The following is a 19,885-nucleotide window of genomic DNA, read 5'->3' on the forward strand; positions in this document are numbered from 1 at the left end:
TCCTATATGAACTTCCTGCACCACGAAGGAAAGCAAGGTGGCCACAGTCACGAGAGTCCACCATGTCACCTTGTAGGCAACATTCTAAGAGATCCGACACCCTACACCTTTCCAGGAAGTAAAAACCTGACAGAGCTTTCCCTACCAACCTTTCCCTACTTTATCCGAAAAAAACGGAAAACATGGCTGAAGGTCCACTTTAATCCTTTTGCTGAAAGACAAACAAAATACAGCAAATAAAAAGTATTATACATGAAGAGAAGCACCAGTGTGGGGATTCCTTCCAGTGGTAGAGGGAAGCACATGGAGAGGTTCAGCTCAGTGGGCCGGGTCCTTGTGAATGAGCCCAAGTTCTGGGAGCCGCGCTGAGATCCATGGATGGACTTGGCCTTCTGCCGCTTCTTGGCATCAAGACTGGAGACCTTGTTCACGCTTCTCTTGACTCAACACAATTATTATTCATCTCAACTGCAGCAAATTCTAAAGCCAGAAGTCTATATCGCATATTAAAAACACTAAATGTAACAATTTGCCCAGTCATGCCCACCAATCAGATCTGTAGCTTCCATCAGCTCAGAGCATTTAGGAAAATGAAAGCTGCTTTCTCATTGGTTGTTCGGGATGACTACACATTGCTCTTCGTCTTATTAGGGGCCTGTGTTGATGGGCTTTTGATTGCAGCAGGTGGGTTATGCATTTTCATACAAGTCTGAGGAAATACTAAATTCACTTGCAGCAGGTCGAATGCAGGTCATAAGGAAGTCAACTGCAGGTCAAATGCAAGTCATAAGGAAGATAGCTGCAGGTCAGATGCAAGTCATAAGGAAGTCAACTGCAGGTCAGATGCAAGTCATAAGGAAGTCAACTGCAGGTCAAATGCAAGTAATAAGGAAGTTAACTGCAGGTCAAATGCAAGTCATAAGGAAGTCAACGGACGTTCAAATGCAAGTCATAAGGAAGTCAACTACAGGTCAGATGCAAGTCATAAGGAAGATAGCTGCAGGTCAAATGCAAGTCCTAAGGAAGTCAACTGCAGGTCAAATGCAAGTCATAAGGAAGTCAGCTGCAGGTCAAATGCAAGTCATAAGGAAGTCAACTGCAGGTCAGATGCAAGTCATGAGGAAGTTAAATGCAGATCATAAGGAAGTAAACTGCAGGTTGAATGTAAGTCATAAGAAAGTCAAATGCAGGTCATACGGAAATCAACTGCAGGTCAAATGCAGGTCATACGGAAATCAACTGCAGGTCAAATGCAGGTCATAAGGGAATTCAACTGCAGATCATAAACAAGTCAAGTGCAAGCCAAACGCAGGTCATAAGGGAAAGTCGACTGCAGATCATAAGGAAGTCAACTGTAGGTCGAATGCAGGTCATAAAGAAGTCAAAGGCAAGCCGTATGCAAGTTATAAGATGTCACCTGCCGATCATAAGGAAAGTCAACTGTAGGTCATAAAGAAGTCAACTGCAGGTCATAAAGAAGTCAACTGCAGGTCAAATGCATGTTATAAGAAGCCACCTGCAGATCATAAGGGAAGTCAACTATAGGTCATAAAGAACTGCAGGTTGAATGCACGTCATATGGAAGTCAAATGTAGGTCATAAGGAAGTCAACTGCAGGTGAAATGCATGTTATAAGGAAGTTGAATGCAGGTCATAAAGAAGTCAACTGCAGGTCGAATGCAAGTCATATGGAAGTCAAATGTAGGTCATAAGGGAAATCACCTGCAGGCTAAAAGCAGGTCATAAGGGAAGTCAACTGCAGTTCAAATGCAGGTTATAGTGAGGTCAAATGCAGGTCATAAGGAAGACAACTGCAGGTCTTCTGAATTTTAACTGATCTCAGAAGCATCTCAAACCAATGCCATCCACACAAGCCCAAAGCCTGTCAACAGGACTCCTAACTAAGAACTTGAATTTTCAAAAAAGATTTAACAATTATCTATAAGCTCTCTAAGTATTAAATATTTCAGGGTCAGCGATTAAAAGAACAAACTGCTGTTACCATTACTGACCAATAGGTGGCGATCTTAGACCAAATCATACTCGCCGACCCTCGCGGACAACGTAGAAAGTTGTAAACTCTTTAGGTCAGGATTGGTCAGGATTGGTCAGGATTGGAACGTTCACAGCTCTATATTTCTGATAAAACCTTGTGGTATCGTAAAGGAGAAGAGCTCCGCAAAATCCAGGGTGCCGTGTGATATTCATTCATTCATTGGTGTCCAGGAATTAGGGGGTCACGAGTTTGAACATAAATGCTGACCCCCTTTGACGTCTATGTCTGACGAAAGGCTTGGCCGTTTCAGGAGAGCTCTTTACCCCGACACCAGGATTTAAAGGTTTCCCCACCGCTTGGGGCTGCCGCTTTTCGTGGGAGGGGAGCAGGACAACAGATATTAAGCGTTCCCATAAATAGGGGTTGGTTCTTCGTTCACGGTGAGATACGTGGCCCTCATGCTGGGAGAGTACTGGGGGGAAATATAAATATAAAAAAGGTTACACAAAGGATAACAATGAGAAAAATACACACAAAACATACAGAAGCAATAACAGTGATGAGACTTGGGAGGCTAGACATGGATAGAAGGTTCTAAGATCTAACAAAGGGACTTCAGCTTGGAAAGTTTAAGGGGAACCTGTTCTAGATTGTTAGCTTCAGGGCCCCCACTCCTGCAAACAATGTTCATGTGTTGATGCACATTGCGTTACGTCAGCCCGCTTCACTCTTAATGAGCCTCAATGCATAGAAAAAATGGTACCTTTTGGCCAAGGTAGGGCACCAACAAGTGTGAAGGGGACCTTAAAGTGTACCTGCCAGAAACAATCAACAGAGGAACAATGTCAGGGTCATGTCCACGGCAGAAGTTCTGGAAGATCTGGCATTTCTGCCAGTACTCTGCATGGCCGGAGAAGTAAACATCAGCCTCAGTCTGGTGCCGGACAGCCTTTATAAGGAGGCTCATCAATCCCTCTAGTTGCTGGATGATCTCTAGCTCCCCGTGCCCTGTTCCTGGGTCCTGTGATTCTGACCTGTGATTTCCTGTTACCGATTTGGCTTGCTCCTGGACCTGTCTTCTCTGCCTTACCCCTGATCTGACCTCGGCTTGGCTTACGGATACTCTCTCTCGTTCCTCTGTGTATGACCTCGGCTATCCCATCTGACTACGTCTGCTCTGATTCCCACCCGGTACCTGACCTTGGCTTGAACCGACTACCCAGTACACATCTAAATCCCGGAAGGGCTTGCATACCACGCACAGGCGCCTCCTGTCTGCAGACCTATCTCCGTGCACCAGCTGTGCTTCTGAGTGGACCACCAACCAGCACTCCTACAGGCGTCCTGTGCAACTCTGGGCCTGACTCCCGCTGTCCCACTCTCAGCGGAGTCCGGAACTTAGCCGCAAGGGAGGCCCTCTCTCCACTGGCCTCCATCACCAGGTACCTGATAAACAAAGTCTATGTGTCATACCAACATTTGGTTTCCCGGTGCACTGGAGGGTATTGGGGCGTGCTCCGACATGCCTTTGGTTATGAAAACCAACACCATATACAAGGTCATGATGGGGAGAAAGTTGGTAGTGATTGGAAAGAGGTTGGCACAGTTCTATGGGGCTGGTCTGGTGATTACGAAGGACGTAAGTTGGAATGAGGTCACATGGTTGTCTACAGATAAAACAACAAAAAAGAATCTGTATTGTCTACAGATAAACCTGGTGCAATAGTCTTGATTTCACTACTAGAGAATATAAAACATTTACTCAAGGGTTATGCAACTCACAAGCCATGTTAACCGAAAGCTCTGCCGGAACTGCCCACAGCAAATCCAAACTGAAAATCGACAGAGAATGGGTAATACAGACAGTTCCTCTTTCACTTGTCCTTTGGGGTTTAGAAGTACCAATGGGATAAAGAAGCCGCACACCATTGACATCACTGCCTACCATCAAACTTTACTGAACAGACACCACTTGCAGTTAGGCCCCACCTGGGAATTACTCCTCCGACACTTTTCACTCTCGTGGGCTTAATCATAAAGATCTAACGGCTAAGTACTTGAAGGTGAAACATGTCAGTTGGGACAGTTTCTAGGCAGGGACTTATGTCCATTCCATCAAGTTTAATGGAGGGAAGTAACACCACTAGCGTGTGTCTTCTCTGTTTCCTGTACGGCGCCTACACACAGTTAGTTCAAGCTCCTCGGTCTGGCACCCAATGCATCCACAGAGGGGAATGTTGGTGTTTGGAGCGGTGAGAGTTCCTTTAGATCAATGGGATAGCATTGGAAGTCAAGAAGTCCAAAATTATTTTTTTCTTCTTCATTTTGAACAGAAAGCTCCAACAGTTGAAGTCTAGAGGGATATTTGGATTGTTCTCTTCCATGAGAGTCATTTGAACAGATACGAAATACACCGAGACCCTGAGAACCCCAAAATCTTATCCATCCAACCATCATGCTTCCTTCTTTGGGCACTAATGATGGAGATGCCCACTTACGAATAACACATCATGTAGCAGTTTGTACCTAAGCTGGACACTTTTGTCCATTCTAGTTACTAGTCAGTGATCTAGGAGACACAAAGATCCTTGTTCCAGGATTGGGAGGCAGCCAAGACTGTGGTGTAGTGACAGACCTCGGTGTGCCTATTCTCAGCCTGTATAATGGGGAGTTGGGTCGGGTCATTCTGGTGGCTGGGGTCCTTTTTCTTCCAATTATCGCTCCTTTGGTGCTACAAAACCCCCAACAGTTGACATCTAGAGCAGGGGTGTCAAACTGGAGGCTCTCCAGCTGTTGCGAAAATACAAGTCCCATCATGCCTCTGCCTTTTGGAGTCATGCTGGTAACTGTCAATCTTGCAATTCCTGGGACTTGTAGTTTGGCAACAGCTGGAGGGCCACCAGTGTGACACCTGTGACCTCGAGGGACATTTGGATTGTTTTCTGCTACAAGAGAGCAGTTTGGACAAAATTCAGAATGATGGTGATCCTGTTTTCTTGTGTTCAGCATTTTCCTGCTTATGAAAAACTCATCCTGTAGCTGCTTGCACCTAAGCTGGAGACATTTATCCATTCAGGGCCTGGGGGGGTAGAAGCAGTTCCACAGCTGGGGTCTTTTTGCTTCCAATTTCTTTCCTTTGGTGCTCCTAAACCCAACAGCTGAACGTTCCAAAATACACCGAGACCCTAAAAACCCTCAAATCTTATCCATCAAACCATCACACTCTCTTGCCGGGGTACTAATGATGAAGTCTACAGAGCATCCAGAAAGAATTCCCATCGCTTACCTTCTGCCACATTTTGTTATGTTCCGGCCTTATTCCAGAATGGATTACATTCATTTTTCTCCTCAACATTCTACAAACAATCTCCCATAATGACAACGTCAAAGAAGTTAATTTTGAAATCTCTGCAATTTATTAAAAAAACCCAAAACACATGTATATAAGTATTCCCAGCCTTTGCTCAATCCTTTGTTGAAGCCCCTTTAGCACCAATTACAGCCTCGAGCCGTTTGGAGGATGATGCTAAAAGCTTGGCACACCTATTTTTGGGCAATTTCTCCCATTCTTCTTTGCAGGACCTCTCCAGCTCCATCAGGTTGGATGGGGAGCGTCGGTGCACAGCCATTTTCAGATCTCTCCAGAGAGGGTCGTTGTCCTGTTGAAAGATGAACCGTCGCCCCAGTCTAAGGTCCAGAGCGCTCTGGAACAGGTTTTCATCAAGGATGTCTCTGTACATTGCTGCATTCATCTTTTCTCCGATCCTGACTAGTCTCCCAGTTCCTGCCGCTGAAAAACATCCCCTCAGCACGATGCTGCCACCACCATGCTTCACAGTAGGGATGGAATTGTCCAGGTGGTGAGCAGTGCCTGGTTTCCTCCAGACATGACGCTTGGCATTCAGGCCAAAGAGGTCAATCTTTGTTTCATCAAACCAGAGAGTTTTGGTTCTCATGGTCTGAGAGTTCCTCAGGTGCTTTTTGGCAAACTCCAGGCAGGTTGCCATTTGCCTTACTGAGGAGTGGCTTCTGTCTGGCCACTCTACCATACAGTCCTGATTGGTGGAGTGCTGCAGAGATGGTTGTTCTTCTGGAAGGTTCTCCTCTCTCCACAGAGAAATGCTGGAGCTCTTTCAGAGTGACCATCGGGTGCTCGGTCACCTCCCTGGCTAAGGCCCTTCTCCCTCGATCTCTCATTTTGGATGGGTGGCTCGCTCTAGGAAGATTCCTGGTGGTTCCAAACTTCTTCCATTTACGGATGATGGAGGCCACTGTGCTCATTGGGACCTTCAATGCTGCAGAAATGTGTCTGTACCCTTCCCCCGATCTGTGCCTTCATACAATCCTGTCTCAGTGATCTGTGGACAATTCCTTGGACCTCATGGCTTGGTTTGTGCTCTGACATGTGACCTGTGGGACCTTCTATAGACAGGTGTATGCCTTTCCTACTCATGTCCAATCAACTAACTTTCCCACAGGTGGACTCCGATCCGCTGAATGTCCCACAGGTGGACTCCGATCCGCTGAATGTCCCACAGGTGGACTCCGATCCGCTGAATGTCCCACAGGTGGACTCCGATCCGCTGAATGTCCCACAGGTGGACTCCGATCCGCTGAATGTCCCACAGGTGGACTCCGATCCGCTGAATGTCCCACAGGTGGACTCCGATCCACTGAATGTCCCACAGGTGGACTCCGATCCACTGAATGTCCCACAGGTGGACTCCGATCCACTGAATGTCCCACAGGTGGACTCCGATCCACTGAATGTCCCACAAGTGGACTCCGATCCACTGAATGTCCCACAGGTGGACTCCGATCCGCTGAATGTCCCACAGGTGGACTCCGATCCGCTGAATGTCCCACAGGTGGACTCCGATCCACTGAATGTCCCACAGGTGGACTCCGATCCACTGAATGTCCCACAGGTGGACTCCGATCCACTGAATGTCCCACAGGTGGACTCCGATCCACTGAATGTCCCACAGGTGGACTCCGATCCACTGAATGTCCCACAGGTGGACTCCGATCCACTGAATGTCCCACAGGTGGACTCCAATCCACTGAATGTCCCACAAGTGGACTCCAATCCACTGAATGTCCCACAAGTGGACTCCAATCCACTGAATGTCCCACAAGTGGACTCCGATCCACTGAATGTCCCACAGGTGGACTCCGATCCACTGAATGTCCCACAAGTGGACTCCGATCCACTGAATGTCCCACAAGTGGACTCCAATCCACTGAATGTCCCACAAGTGGACTCCAATCCACTGAATGTCCCACAAGTGGACTCCGATCCACTGAATGTCCCACAGGTGGACTCCGATCCACTGAATGTCCCACAAGTGGACTCCAATCCACTGAATGTCCCACAGGTGGACTCCAATCCACTGAATGTCCCACAAGTGGACTCCGATCCACTGAATGTCCCACAAGTGGACTCCAATCCACTGAATGTCCCACAGGTGGACTCCAATCAAGTTGTGGAAACATCTCAAGAATGATCATGGGAACAGGATGCACCAGAGATCTATAGTGAGTGTCATGGCAAAGGCTGGGAATACTTATATCTATGGTATTTTTTATTTTTAATAAACTGCAAAGATTTCAAAATGAACTTCTTTCCCGTTGTCATTATGGGGGATTGTTTGTAGAATGTGGAGGAAAAAATGAATTGAATCCATTTTGGAATAAGGCCGTAACATAAACTGTGGCAAAAGTTCAATGCTGGGAATACTTTCTGGATGCTCTGTGTATACCGGGAATACTTTCTGGATGCTCTGTATATACCGGGAATACTTTCTGGATACATTGTATATACAGGGAATACTTTCTGGATGCTCTGTATATACCGGGAATACTTTCTGGATGCTCTGTATATACCGGGAATACTTTCTGGATGCTCTGTATATACCGGGAATACTTTCTGGATACATTGTATATACAGGGAATACTTTCTGGATGCTCTGTATATACCGGGAATACTTTCTGGATGCTCTGTATATAGCGGGAATACTTTCTGGATGCTCTGTATATAGCGGGAATACTTTCTGGATGCTCTGTATATACCGGGAATACTTTCTGGATGCTCTGTATATACCGGGAATACTTTCTGGATACATTGTATATACAGGGAATACTTTCTGGATGCTCTGTATATACCGGGAATACTTTCTGGATGCTCTGTATATAGCGGGAATACTTTCTGGATGCTCTGTATATACCGGGAATACTTTCTGGATGCTCTGTATATACCGGGAATACTTTCTGGATGCTCTGTATATACCGGGAATACTTTCTGGATGCTCTGTATATACCGGGAATACTTTCTGGATGCTCTCTGTATACCGGGAATACTTTCTGGATGCTCTGTGTATACCGGGAATACTTTCTGGATGCTCTGTGTATACCGGGAATACTTTCTGGATGCTCTGTGTATACCGGGAATACTTTCTGGATGCTCTGTATATACCGGGAATACTTTCTGGATGCTCTGTATATACCGGGAATACTTTCTGGATGCTCTGTATATACCGGGAATACTTTCTGGATGCTCTCTGTATACCGGGAATACTTTCTGGATGCTCTGTGTATACCGGGAATACTTTCTGGATGCTCTGTGTATACCGGGAATACTTTCTGGATGCTCTGTGTATACCGGGAATACTTTCTGGATGCTCTGTGTATACCGGGAATACTTTTTGGATGCTCTGTATATACCGGGAATACTTTCTGGATGCTCTGTATATACCGGGAATACTTTCTGGATGCGCTGTATATACCGGGAATACTTTCTGGATGCTCTGTATATACCGGGAGTACTTTCTGGATGCTCTGTATATACCGGGAATACTTTCTGGATGCTCTGTATATACCGGGAATACTTTCTGAATGCTCTGTATATACCGGGAATACTTTCTGGATGCTCTGTATATACCGGGAATACTTTCTGGATGCTCTGTATATACCGGGAATACTTTCTGGATGCTCTGTATATACCGGGAGTACTTTCTGGATGCTCTGTATATACCGGGAATACTTTCTGGATGCTCTGTATATACCGGGAATACTTTCTGGATGCTCTGTATATACCGGGAATACTTTTTGGATGCTCTGTATATACCGGGAATACTTCCTGGATGCTCTGTATATACCGGGAATACTTCCTGGATGCTCTGTATATACCGGGAATACTTTCTGGATGCTCTGTATATACCGGGAATACTTTCTGGATGCTCTGTGTATACCGGGAATACTTTCTGGATGCTCTGTGTATACCGGGAATACTTTCTGGATGCTCTGTATATACCGGGAATACTTTCTGGATGCGCTGTATATACCGGGAATACTTTCTGGATGCTCTGTATATACCGGGAATACTTTCTGGATGCTCTGTATATACCGGGAGTACTTTCTGGATGCTCTGTATATACCGGGAATACTTTCTGGATGCTCTGTATATACCGGGAATACATTCTGGATGCTCTGTATATACCGGGAATACTTTCTGGATGCTCTGTATATACCGGGAGTACTTTCTGGATGCTCTGTATATACCGGGAATACTTTCTGGATGCTCTGTATATACCGGGAATACTTTCTGGATGCTCTGTATATACCGGGAATACTTTTTGGATGCTCTGTATATACCGGGAATACTTTCTGGATGCTCTGTATATACCGGGAATACTTCCTGGATGCTCTGTATATACCGGGAATACTTTCTGGATGCTCTGTGTATACCGGGAATACTTTCTGGATGCTCTGTGTATACCGGGAATACTTTCTGGATGCTCTGTGTATACCGGGAATACTTTCTGGATGCTCTGTATATACCGGGAATACTTTCTGGATGCTCTGTATATACCGGGAATACTTTCTGGATGCGCTGTATATACCGGGAATACTTTCTGGATGCTCTGTATATACCGGGAATACTTTCTGGATGCTCTGTATATACCGGGAGTACTTTCTGGATGCTCTGTATATACCGGGAATACATTCTGGATGCTCTGTATATACCGGGAATACTTTCTGGATGCTCTGTATATACAGGGAATACTTTCTGGATGCTCTGTATATACCGGGAATACTTTCTGGATGCTCTGTATATACCGGGAATACTTTCTGGATGCTCTGTATATACCGGGAATACTTTCTGGATGCTCTGTATATACCGGGAATACTTTCTGGATGCTCTGTATATACCGGGAGTACTTTCTGGATGCTCTGTATATACCGGGAATACTTTCTGGATGCTCTGTATATACCGGGAATACTTTCTGGATGCTCTGTATATACCGGGAATACTTTCTGGATGCTCTGTATATACCGGGAGTACTTTCTGGATGCTCTGTATATACCGGGAGTACTTTCTGGATGCTCTGTATATACCGGGAATACTTTCTGGATGCTCTGTATGTTACTCGCGTTCAGCATTTTCCTGCTTACGAATAATTCATTAAGCGGCCGTTGGCACCTAAGCTGGACACATTCTATGGACAGGCTGGTGATCTATCACTCCTAATAGGCCTGTCCACCCAACGACTCGATCTGAGTATCCCAACTGCCGGAAAACCACAGCCCACCACAGCACTTAACCGTCAATGTGCTAAATGGGGCCCCTAATGAGCAGCAGAGGCAGGAAGCAATCCATATAGACTTTCCTTTCCAGAGCCATCAACATACACAATGTTCTATCACAATCAGCCTCATGAGGGATGGGAAGCCAGAAGCTCATGTAACAGGCGGTGTGAGGCGCAGCGATGACGTGCAAAGTGTAGGAATCACATTTCGGCCATCAGAACAAAGGAAGGCGATTGGCTGCTGCAATGTTCACATCGCTCTTCAGCTTCAAAGTAGATGTAGACCCCAACTGATTGATGTGTAGTTTGCTAAAGTCGCCTTGTTTTCCCCTTTCATTGCCCTTTGTTCAGTCTTCGTGTTGCTGCAACCTCTTTGTAGCGACTTCCTGTCTGTGAACTCCAGCGATGGTGGCACGGTATTTCTCAGGGTGGGTTTCCGGATGGTGACAACAGTGGACCATGTCTGGGTAAGGTGTGTTGAAACAGCCGCTTGTAGTCTCCATTGGAAGCCCATATGGCAGAGTGACAACATATGAGCACAAACAGGAGATAGGAACAGAGCGTTGTCACCCTAAGAGCCTGAACAACATTCTTCTTGGCAGGATCACTGGGGATTATGTTAAGACTCTCAGTCTCTGGAGGACCCCTATAAGTACATCGTAGTGTTTATGCTTTTTGGGCCGGTTACATGTCTGTGACGGGGTTGGCATGGAGTGGCGCTGACGTAAAGAGGTTGGAGCCACTCTCTGCCAGTACACTATGAATGAAGGGGCACCTTGTTGAAACCCCCTCAGGGCGGCGGGGTATGACACCCTGCACTCATAGTATGTCCATTAGGTGTCATTCAACCTGGAAGGCCGAGGGCATTTTGTGGCAGGGAAGAGGTATTGGGGACAACAGCATTGGACTGAATGTGAGTATTGTAGCTTCATCTGCTCTTTTTGGTTATGTTAAGAGCCGGGGTCACCAAACTACGGCCCATTGGCTGAATCCGGCCTGAGGCAAGGCTTTATCTGGCCTTCTGATGTAAGGAGGGACTGATGGGGACTCTCATGTGTGAAGGACTCTGATGTAAGAGAGGGCCTTCAATGTAAAGCGGACTCCGATGGAGACCCTGATGCAAAGGGGGGCACTGATGGGGACCATGATGTAAGGCGGGGGGGCACTGATGGGGACCATGATGTAAGGAGGGACACTGATGGGGACCCTGATGTAAGGCGGGGGGGCACTGATGGGGACCATGATGTAAGGAGGGACACTGATGGGGACCCTGAGGTAAGGAGGGGGGACACTGATGGGGACCCTGAGGTAAGGGGGGGACTTTGATGGGGAATCTCATGTAAGAGATTGTAAGGGAGACTTTAATGGGGACCCCGATGTAAGGAGGAACACTGATGTAAGGGGGGGCACTGATGGGGACCCTGATTTAAAGGAGGACACTGATGGGAACCCTGATGTAAGGGGGGGGGACTGATGGGGACCCTAATGTAAAGGGGGACACTGATGGGGACCTTGATGTAAGGGAGGACACTGATGGGAACCCTGATGTAGGGGGGGGGGGGAACTGATGGGGACCCTAATGTAAAGGGGGACACTGATGGGGACCTTGATGTAAGGGGGGGGGGACTGATGGGAACCCTGATGTAAGGGGGGGGGACTGATGGGGACCCTAATGTAAAGGGGGACACTGATGGGGACCTTGATGTAAAGGGGGACACTGATGGGGACCTTGATGTAAGGGAGGACACTGATGGGAACCCTGATGTAAGGGGGGGGGGAACTGATGGGGACCCTAATGTAAAGGGGGACACTGATGGGGACCTTGATGTAAGAGAGGACACTGATGGGAACCCTGATGTAAGGGGGGGGGGGACATTGATGGGGACCCTGATGTAAGGGGAGACTTTGATGGGGAACCTCATGTAAGAGATTGTAAGGAAGACTTTAATGGGGACTCCGATGTAAGGGGGTATTCTGATGGGCTCAAGTTCGTTTGGAATTTCTTTTTCAATCTTTTAAATTTGATTTATTTCTTTACATAACTGATTTCGGCACATAAATATCTGTAAACTATACACTGTGGCCCTCGCACTGAAGAGTCTGGAGGCCCCTGCTGTAAAGAGGCTGCCACCTTCTCTGGATCTGGAAGCCCAAGCTTTGTGCCATTGCCATGTTGGATGCTGCCAGAGCTTGCACATGATTAAGGCCTTCTGAATCCTCTTGTGATGGGGCCCGAGCCTGGTGATTGGCCGCTCAGGCCTGAGCACTGCATCCTCGGAGGAGGTCACAGCTCCCTCATACTCGGGGGTGGGTACATTTGGGTTACCTGGGTCATGGGAGCTCTGACAGCTTTATGAAATGAACACTAACATCGGTCAGACGTAGTCACTGCGCCTCCTCACCTCCGGATATTAAATACGCCTAAAACAGGTCTGCTATTGGACAAACGCCACAACGCCTCACAGGTCAGACGGACAAGGGGGGAGGGGGGAGACATGGCAAACATTTCCAGGGACAGAGACGACTTACAGAGACAACTTACTTTTCACACTACTTAGCTCCAAAGCACGATCGCAGAAACAAAAAATGGATTAGCAAGCAGATTTATAACCTTTAAACTTTACTATAGAAATGACATTTCTGTGCCGTGGAAAGTAACCTCCTCCCCCCCCCAAAAAAAACCCCATTGATAGAATCCAAGACTTAGTTAAGGGTACAGAAGACACCAGTAGCTGGTCATCCATTGAAACTGCATTTAATTTGTCCCGTGCAAATGGAGTAGAATCGAATGCTCTCTCTCTCTCTGCAATTCAAATGTGTGAATGTGGAAAGTACCACACCATGGCCACTAGATGGCTTTGAGGACCATAGGTATTACCTATGACAGTCCGCTCCCTCTAGTGGCCATAATAGTTTTTTTTGGCCCCATTTGCACAGAATGAACTTACATGCAGTTTTGATGGAGAAAGAGTCATGTGATTATTTATTTTTATTCTATATGGAACAACTACATGATGTCTGAAACAGCCAGCAGAGATAACAGATCAGCTTGTAGAAAAAGGAACGACAGCCAAAAAATGTTAGTTTTGGATGGAGTGAGAAGGGTTAGACCATCCTGGACCCTCGTGGGGACAACTGACTTTGCTTTTGATTTTCTTTTATCAAATATTGTCTCCAGGACAGGAAGTGAGGGCGAATCTCCCCAACAGGAAGAACGACCCGACTGGAGTTCCAACTCTTCTCCGTGAAAAACTGTCTAGTGTTCCGTGATGGGGGGGGGGGGTATAGGTGTGGGCCTCGAGGTCTTACACAGGCCACACTTAGATATAATCTGTCAGACCACCAAAATGTACCAACAGCTCTGCAGTGTGAAGGTCGGTTATTCTCACCCGCTCCGGTGATCCGGTGCCGGGTGTCCTCTCTGGTGTGGGGCCGCTGGAACTTTTGGGCTTCATCCAGGACACCAGCACATGGGCCAATCAGGAGATGGTTCATCTGAACATCACAGTTGTAAAAGTATTGATATGCTTCTGCCGTGACCTCTTCCGCTATAGTACTTACCTGAACCCTGTGCTGCTTCTGCCCCCAGTGACGGCCTTCCAGCATCCTCTGTCATCACCTGACCCCAGTGCACCCCCTGACTCTAGTGACCCCTGAGCATCCTCTGTCATCACCTGACCCCAGTGCACCCCCTGACTCTAGTGACCCCTGAGCATCCTCTGTCATCACCTGACCCCAGTGCACCCCCTGACTCTAGTGACCCCTGAGCATCCTCTGTCATCACCTGACCCCAGTGCACCCCCTGACTCTAGTGACCCCTGAGCATCCTCTGTCATCACCTGACCCCAGTGCACCCCCTGACTCTAGTGACCCCTGAGCATCCTCTGTCATCACCTGACCCCAGTGCACCCCCTGACTCTAGTGACCCCTGAGCATCCTCTGTCATCACCTGACCCCAGTGCACCCCATGACTCTAGTGACCCCTGAGCATGCTCTGTCATCACCTGACCCCAGTGCACCCCATGACTCTAGTGACCCCTGAGCATGCTCTGTCATCACCTGACCCCAGTGCACCCCATGACTCTAGTGACCCCTGAGCATGCTCTGTCATCACCTGACCCCAGTGCACCCCATGACTCTAGTGACCCCTGAGCATGCTCTGTCATCACCTGACCCCAGTGCACCCCATGACTCTAGTGACCCCTGAGCATCCTCTGTCATCACCTGACCCCAGTGCACCCCCTGACTCTAGTGACCCCTGAGCATCCTCTGTCATCACCTGACCCCAGTGCACCCCATGACTCTAGTGACCCCTGAGCATGCTCTGTCATCACCTGACCCCAGTGCACCCCATGACTCTAGTGACCCCTGAGCATGCTCTGTCATCACCTGACCCCAGTGCACCCCATGACTCTAGTGACCCCTGAGCATGCTCTGTCATCACCTGACCCCAGTGCACCCCCTGACTCTAGTGACCCCTGAGCATGCTCTGTCATCACCTGACCCCAGTGCACCCCATGACTCTAGTGACCCCTGAGCATGCTCTATCACCTGACCCCAGTGCACCCCATGACTCTAGTGACCCCTGAGCATGCTATATCACCTGACCCCAGTGCACCCCATGACTCTAGTAACCCCTGAGCATCCTCTGTCATCACCTGACACCAGTGCACCCCATGACTCTAATGACCCCTGAACATCTTCTGTTATCACCTAACCCCAGTGCACCCCATGACTCTAATGACCCCTGAACATCTTCTGTTATCACCTGACCCCAGTGCACCCCATGACCCTAGTGACCCCTAACATCCTGTATCCTCTGATAACCCCAGTGCATCATGTGTCTTTTTGTTACAGGTGTGCTTCCTGTGACTTCAGCGCACCCCAGAGTTTCCTCTGTCATCCAGTGACCCCTGAGCATCCTGTGTCTTCTGGTGATCCCAGTGCACCCTGTGCCTCCAGTGGCCCCTGGCATATGGGGGTCATCCAATGACCCTCAGCGCACCCCAGAGCTTCCTGTCATCCAGTGAGCCCTGAGCATCCTGTGACCCCAGTCCACCCTGTGGCCTCAGTGGATCCCATAACTCTAGTGACCCCTGAGCAACCTGTATCGTCTGGTGGCCCCAGTGCACCCTTTGACTCCAGTGACCCCTAAGCATCCTGTGACAACCAGTGACTCCAGAGCATCTGTTTCATCCAGTAATTCCAGTGCACCCCATGAGCCTAGTGACCCCTGAGCCTCCTATATCCTCTGGTAACCCCAGTGAATCCTTTTACTTCAGTGACCCCTGGGCATATGGTGACATCTGGTGAACCCCAATACATCATGTATCTTCTTGTTACCTGTGTGCTTCCTGTGACTTCAATGCACCCCGGAGCTTCCTCTATCATCCAGTGACCCTTGAGCATCCTGTGTCTTCTGGTGGCCCCAGTGCACCCTGTGACTCGGGACCCCCAGTGACCCCAGAGCTTCCTCTGTCATCCTGTGACCCTGTGTCTTCTGGTGCCCCAGTGCACCCTGTGACTTCAGTGACCCCTGGCATGTGGGGTCATCTGGTGACCCCCAGAGCTTCCTCTGTCATCCAGTGACCCCTAAGCATCCTGTGACCCCAGTCCATCCTGTGCCATCCAGTCACCTCAGTCCATCCTGTGGCCTCAGTGGACCCCTTGACTCCAGTGACTCCTGAGCATACTGTGTAATCTGGTGACCCCCCTGCACTCCTCTGCATCCTGTCTTCTTGTGACCCCAGTGCTCCCCGTGACTCCGCGCATCACAAAGCTTCCTGTGCCATCTAAGGGATCCTGTGCTCCTCTGTGACACTTGTCTCCACACTGTCCCTGGAACACTCTGTCTGGCCCGCTACGCCCCATTGTCCATACCCTCTGCTGCCTGCAATCACCTGGACTGGATGGATGACCAGGTCTACGGGACTGAATAGAACTTCAATTGTTTAGAAAAGTCCTCACACTGCATAGCTGTTGGTAACTTTGGTTGATCTAGTGACAGTTTACCTCTAATATGTTATTATAACCTCTTTATGCCGGATTTGTTGCACCATACTGACATTATCAGGAGTCCCATCTACTGATCATCACTTGACTGTCGGGGACAGCTTGGTCACACTTCTGGGGGCCACAGAACAAGACAGCGATGCATATATGCGGCAATTGGGGGTTAAGGCCCACCCTACCTGCCGACACATACAATGCTGTCATAAAGGGGTTAAAGGAGGAAAAATCTTGCCTTTCTTCCCATTTTTTTTACCTGAAATATTTCTAGAAAGAACAGAAAGCAAAACCACACAGAGAATGTACAAAATGCATGAACGCGCACATCATGAAAACACACTAAATGTGCTTCTTCAAACATGTGGCTATCAACATGTCCATAAGGGCCAAATCTCGAAAACTCTAATCGCATTGCTCCATCCTGGTCCTTCCCTGCTGACTTTCATTAGACTTTCAAAGACTTCATCTTTCCACAAGATTTTGGAAGGTGTCTGCGGGAGATTGTGGCCATTTATGAGGTCAGGTACTGATGTGGGGTGAGAAGACCTGGCTCACTATTGGTGTTCCAATTCATCCCAACGGTGTTCAGTAGGGATGAGGTCAGGGTTCTGTGCAGGGCACTCTAGTTTCTCCATGACCTCAAGCCTACTGAACACCTTTGGGATGAGAAAACCTCATACCAATGCGTTCCATAGGGATAAGGGCAGGTACTGATGTTGGAGGAGAAGACCTGGCTCACCATTAGTGTTCCAATTCATCCCAAAGGTGTTCAGTAGGGATGAGGTAGGGTTCTGTGCAGGACACTCGAGTTCCTCCATGACCTCAAGCCTACTTCACACCTTTGGGATGAGAAAACCTCATACCAATGGTGTTCCATAGGATTAAGGGCAGGTACTGATGTTGGAGGAGAAGACCTGGCTCACCATTGGTGTTCCAATTCATCCCAAAGGTGTTCAGTAGGGATGAGGTCAGGGTTCTGTGCAGGACACTCTAGTTCCTCCATGACCTCAAACCTACTAAAAACCTTTGGGATGAGAAAACCTCATACCAACGATGTTCCATAGGATTAAGGGCAGGTACTGATGTTGGATGAGAAGACTTGATCCCAAAGGTCTTCCAAAAGTATGGTTGAGGTCAGGGCAGGACACTTGAGCTCCTCCACACCAAACTGGTCCTCCATGTCTTTATAGAGCTGGCTTTGTGCACAGGAGTGCAGTCGGGGGGGAAAAAGAAAAGGGTCTTCACCAAACTGTTACCAGAAGGATGGATTTAGATGAATGGGAACCAGTTCTTCCCACCCAACGTCAATCGTCTACAATGCAACGTCCACATACATTTGACCATATAGTGTATTGGTTTTATTGATAAAGCTGCTTGGGGTCTCTTTGGATGGGATGCACTGCACTCTATTCTGTAGGCGGATGAAACCAATTTATAAAGAATTATTGTTCAACATTTGCAGATAATTTACACCTTCCTGAACTAAGTCATCTACCAATTTTTTTTAACGCCTCCCTTGGATATCACAACTTTCAAAGATTTCAAATTTACGGCACAAACTGTTGGTGCTTATAAACTCTGAATAATGATAAAAAATCCACCAACCGGGGAACAAAACCAGCAATATTTTGTGGGAGAATGAAAATAAATGATCTTCCTAAACTTCTTCAATGGGCTCTTTGTGAAAAAATAAAAAAAATCCCCAGATTCTGATTACAGGAGAGATGAAGGGCGTGATCAATTATTTTAGAGGTCTCGGCTGAGGAAATATCGGAAAGACGTTTAATAGATGATCTAATAGACGATCCAACAGAAATCAGGTAAGTCAATTTCCAGCCACATAAATAGATTTGTGTACAGCATGATGGGACTGAAAGAAATACAGGCGGACCTCGGTTCACGAACGCCTCGGTTAACGCAATTATCGGTTTACGAATAAAAATCCATTGAAAATAACGCCTCGGTTTACAAATTGTTTCCGCAATACTAACGGGGATTAATTGGTTTTTAATGCATTTACAATTTTTTTTTTTAATCATGTCCCTGTACAGTATTTATAGTAAATTATATTCACATTATAAAGAGTTTTGAGCAGATAAGACTTTTTTTTACTTTTTTCTGACCTCTGGAATGAATGAATTGGTTTTCAATGCATTTACAAATTTTTTTTTAATCATGTTCCTTTATGCCTTTAAAAGCACTTTATACAGAGTTTTGAACAGATAAAAGAATTTTTTTTACTTTTTTCTGACCTCCTTTATGCCTTTAAAAGCACTTTATAAAGAGTTTTGAATAGATAAAATACTTTTTTTTACTTTTTTCTGACCTCCGAAACGGATTAATTGGTTTTCAATGCACTTACGTTTTTTTTTAATCAAGAATTGGTTTTCAATGCATGTACAAATTTTTTTTAATCATGTCCCTGTACAGTTTTTATGCCTTTGAAGTGTACTTTATAAAGAGTTTTGAGCAGATAAAAGACTTTTTTTTGAACTTTTTTTCTGACCTCCGGAACGGATTAATTGGTTTTGAATGCATTCCTATGGGAAACCGCGTTTCGGTTTATGAATTTTTTGCAATACGAAACGTCCTGCAGAACGAATTACATTCGTGAACCGGAGGTACGCCTGTAATAGGATTGGAGGTATATGTGTTGCCTGTAGTAACCAGATGCTGCTAAACTATGCTGGGATTTTAAGTGGATGCTGATTGGTTGCTTCTCCACGATAACGCACGCTTTGTTTTACCCCCCCCCCCCATATCTTCTTTGCTCTTATACAAAAGCTGGTAAATTTGTGCTACAAGAAAGATTTAGATTCGGAAGCCCAGCGTACCGTGGGTGGGGGCGATCCTCTCCCAATCAGAGGCACATTTTCATATCGAGGATTACCTCCGAACAAAGCCGCCTGATTCCTGGAAAGAAACATAGAAGTGGATCATTAATAGTTGGCAACACTGTAGCGGGCGCGTATATTTTCCGTATAATCATTATTCAGACTAGTTTCACATTCACATAGTGTAGGCAACCCATTCATTTCAATTGGCTGCCCTACATGGAGAAAAGCAGGGAAAGACATCTTCCGGGTCCCGAACGCCAGCCACTGTCATTGGCTGGCCAGAGATGGCGCATGCATGGGAGGTCAGTCAAATTTGCCAAATGTGTACAGTGAGCTGCGCCTGCGCGGATCACTGTACAGAGGTGGACAGGCAGGTAGGTAGCTTTAATACAGAAGAAACAAAGCATTCCTCTCCTGCACTTCAAAGTGTTTACAAACGGTTCTCCTCCCCATCA

The 19,885-nt window shown here is 47.1% G+C and overlaps 1 protein-coding gene across 1 annotated transcript in view; it reads right to left on the reverse strand.

Moving 5' to 3' along the window:
- Positions 1-183: 183 nt before the first annotated feature.
- The window catches only part of LOC149434243 (protein tweety homolog 2-like), a 20,692-nt gene continuing 990 nt past the window's right edge, over positions 184-19,885 (reverse strand). Inside the window, exons 2-3 of the mRNA XM_089663899.1 lie at positions 19,428-19,506; positions 184-2,468 (exon numbers count right to left, since the gene is read on the reverse strand). Coding sequence (XP_089520025.1) covers positions 2,397-2,468; positions 19,428-19,506 — 151 coding nt within the window. The 3' untranslated portion in view covers positions 184-2,396. The remainder of the gene's footprint in view (positions 2,469-19,427; positions 19,507-19,885) is intronic.

This window comes from Staurois parvus, unplaced genomic scaffold (genome assembly GCF_062004578.1).
Source record: "Staurois parvus isolate SC_StPar_1 unplaced genomic scaffold, SC_StPar_1.0 ptg001797l, whole genome shotgun sequence".
In the NCBI taxonomy this organism is placed as follows: domain Eukaryota; kingdom Metazoa; phylum Chordata; class Amphibia; order Anura; family Ranidae; genus Staurois; species Staurois parvus.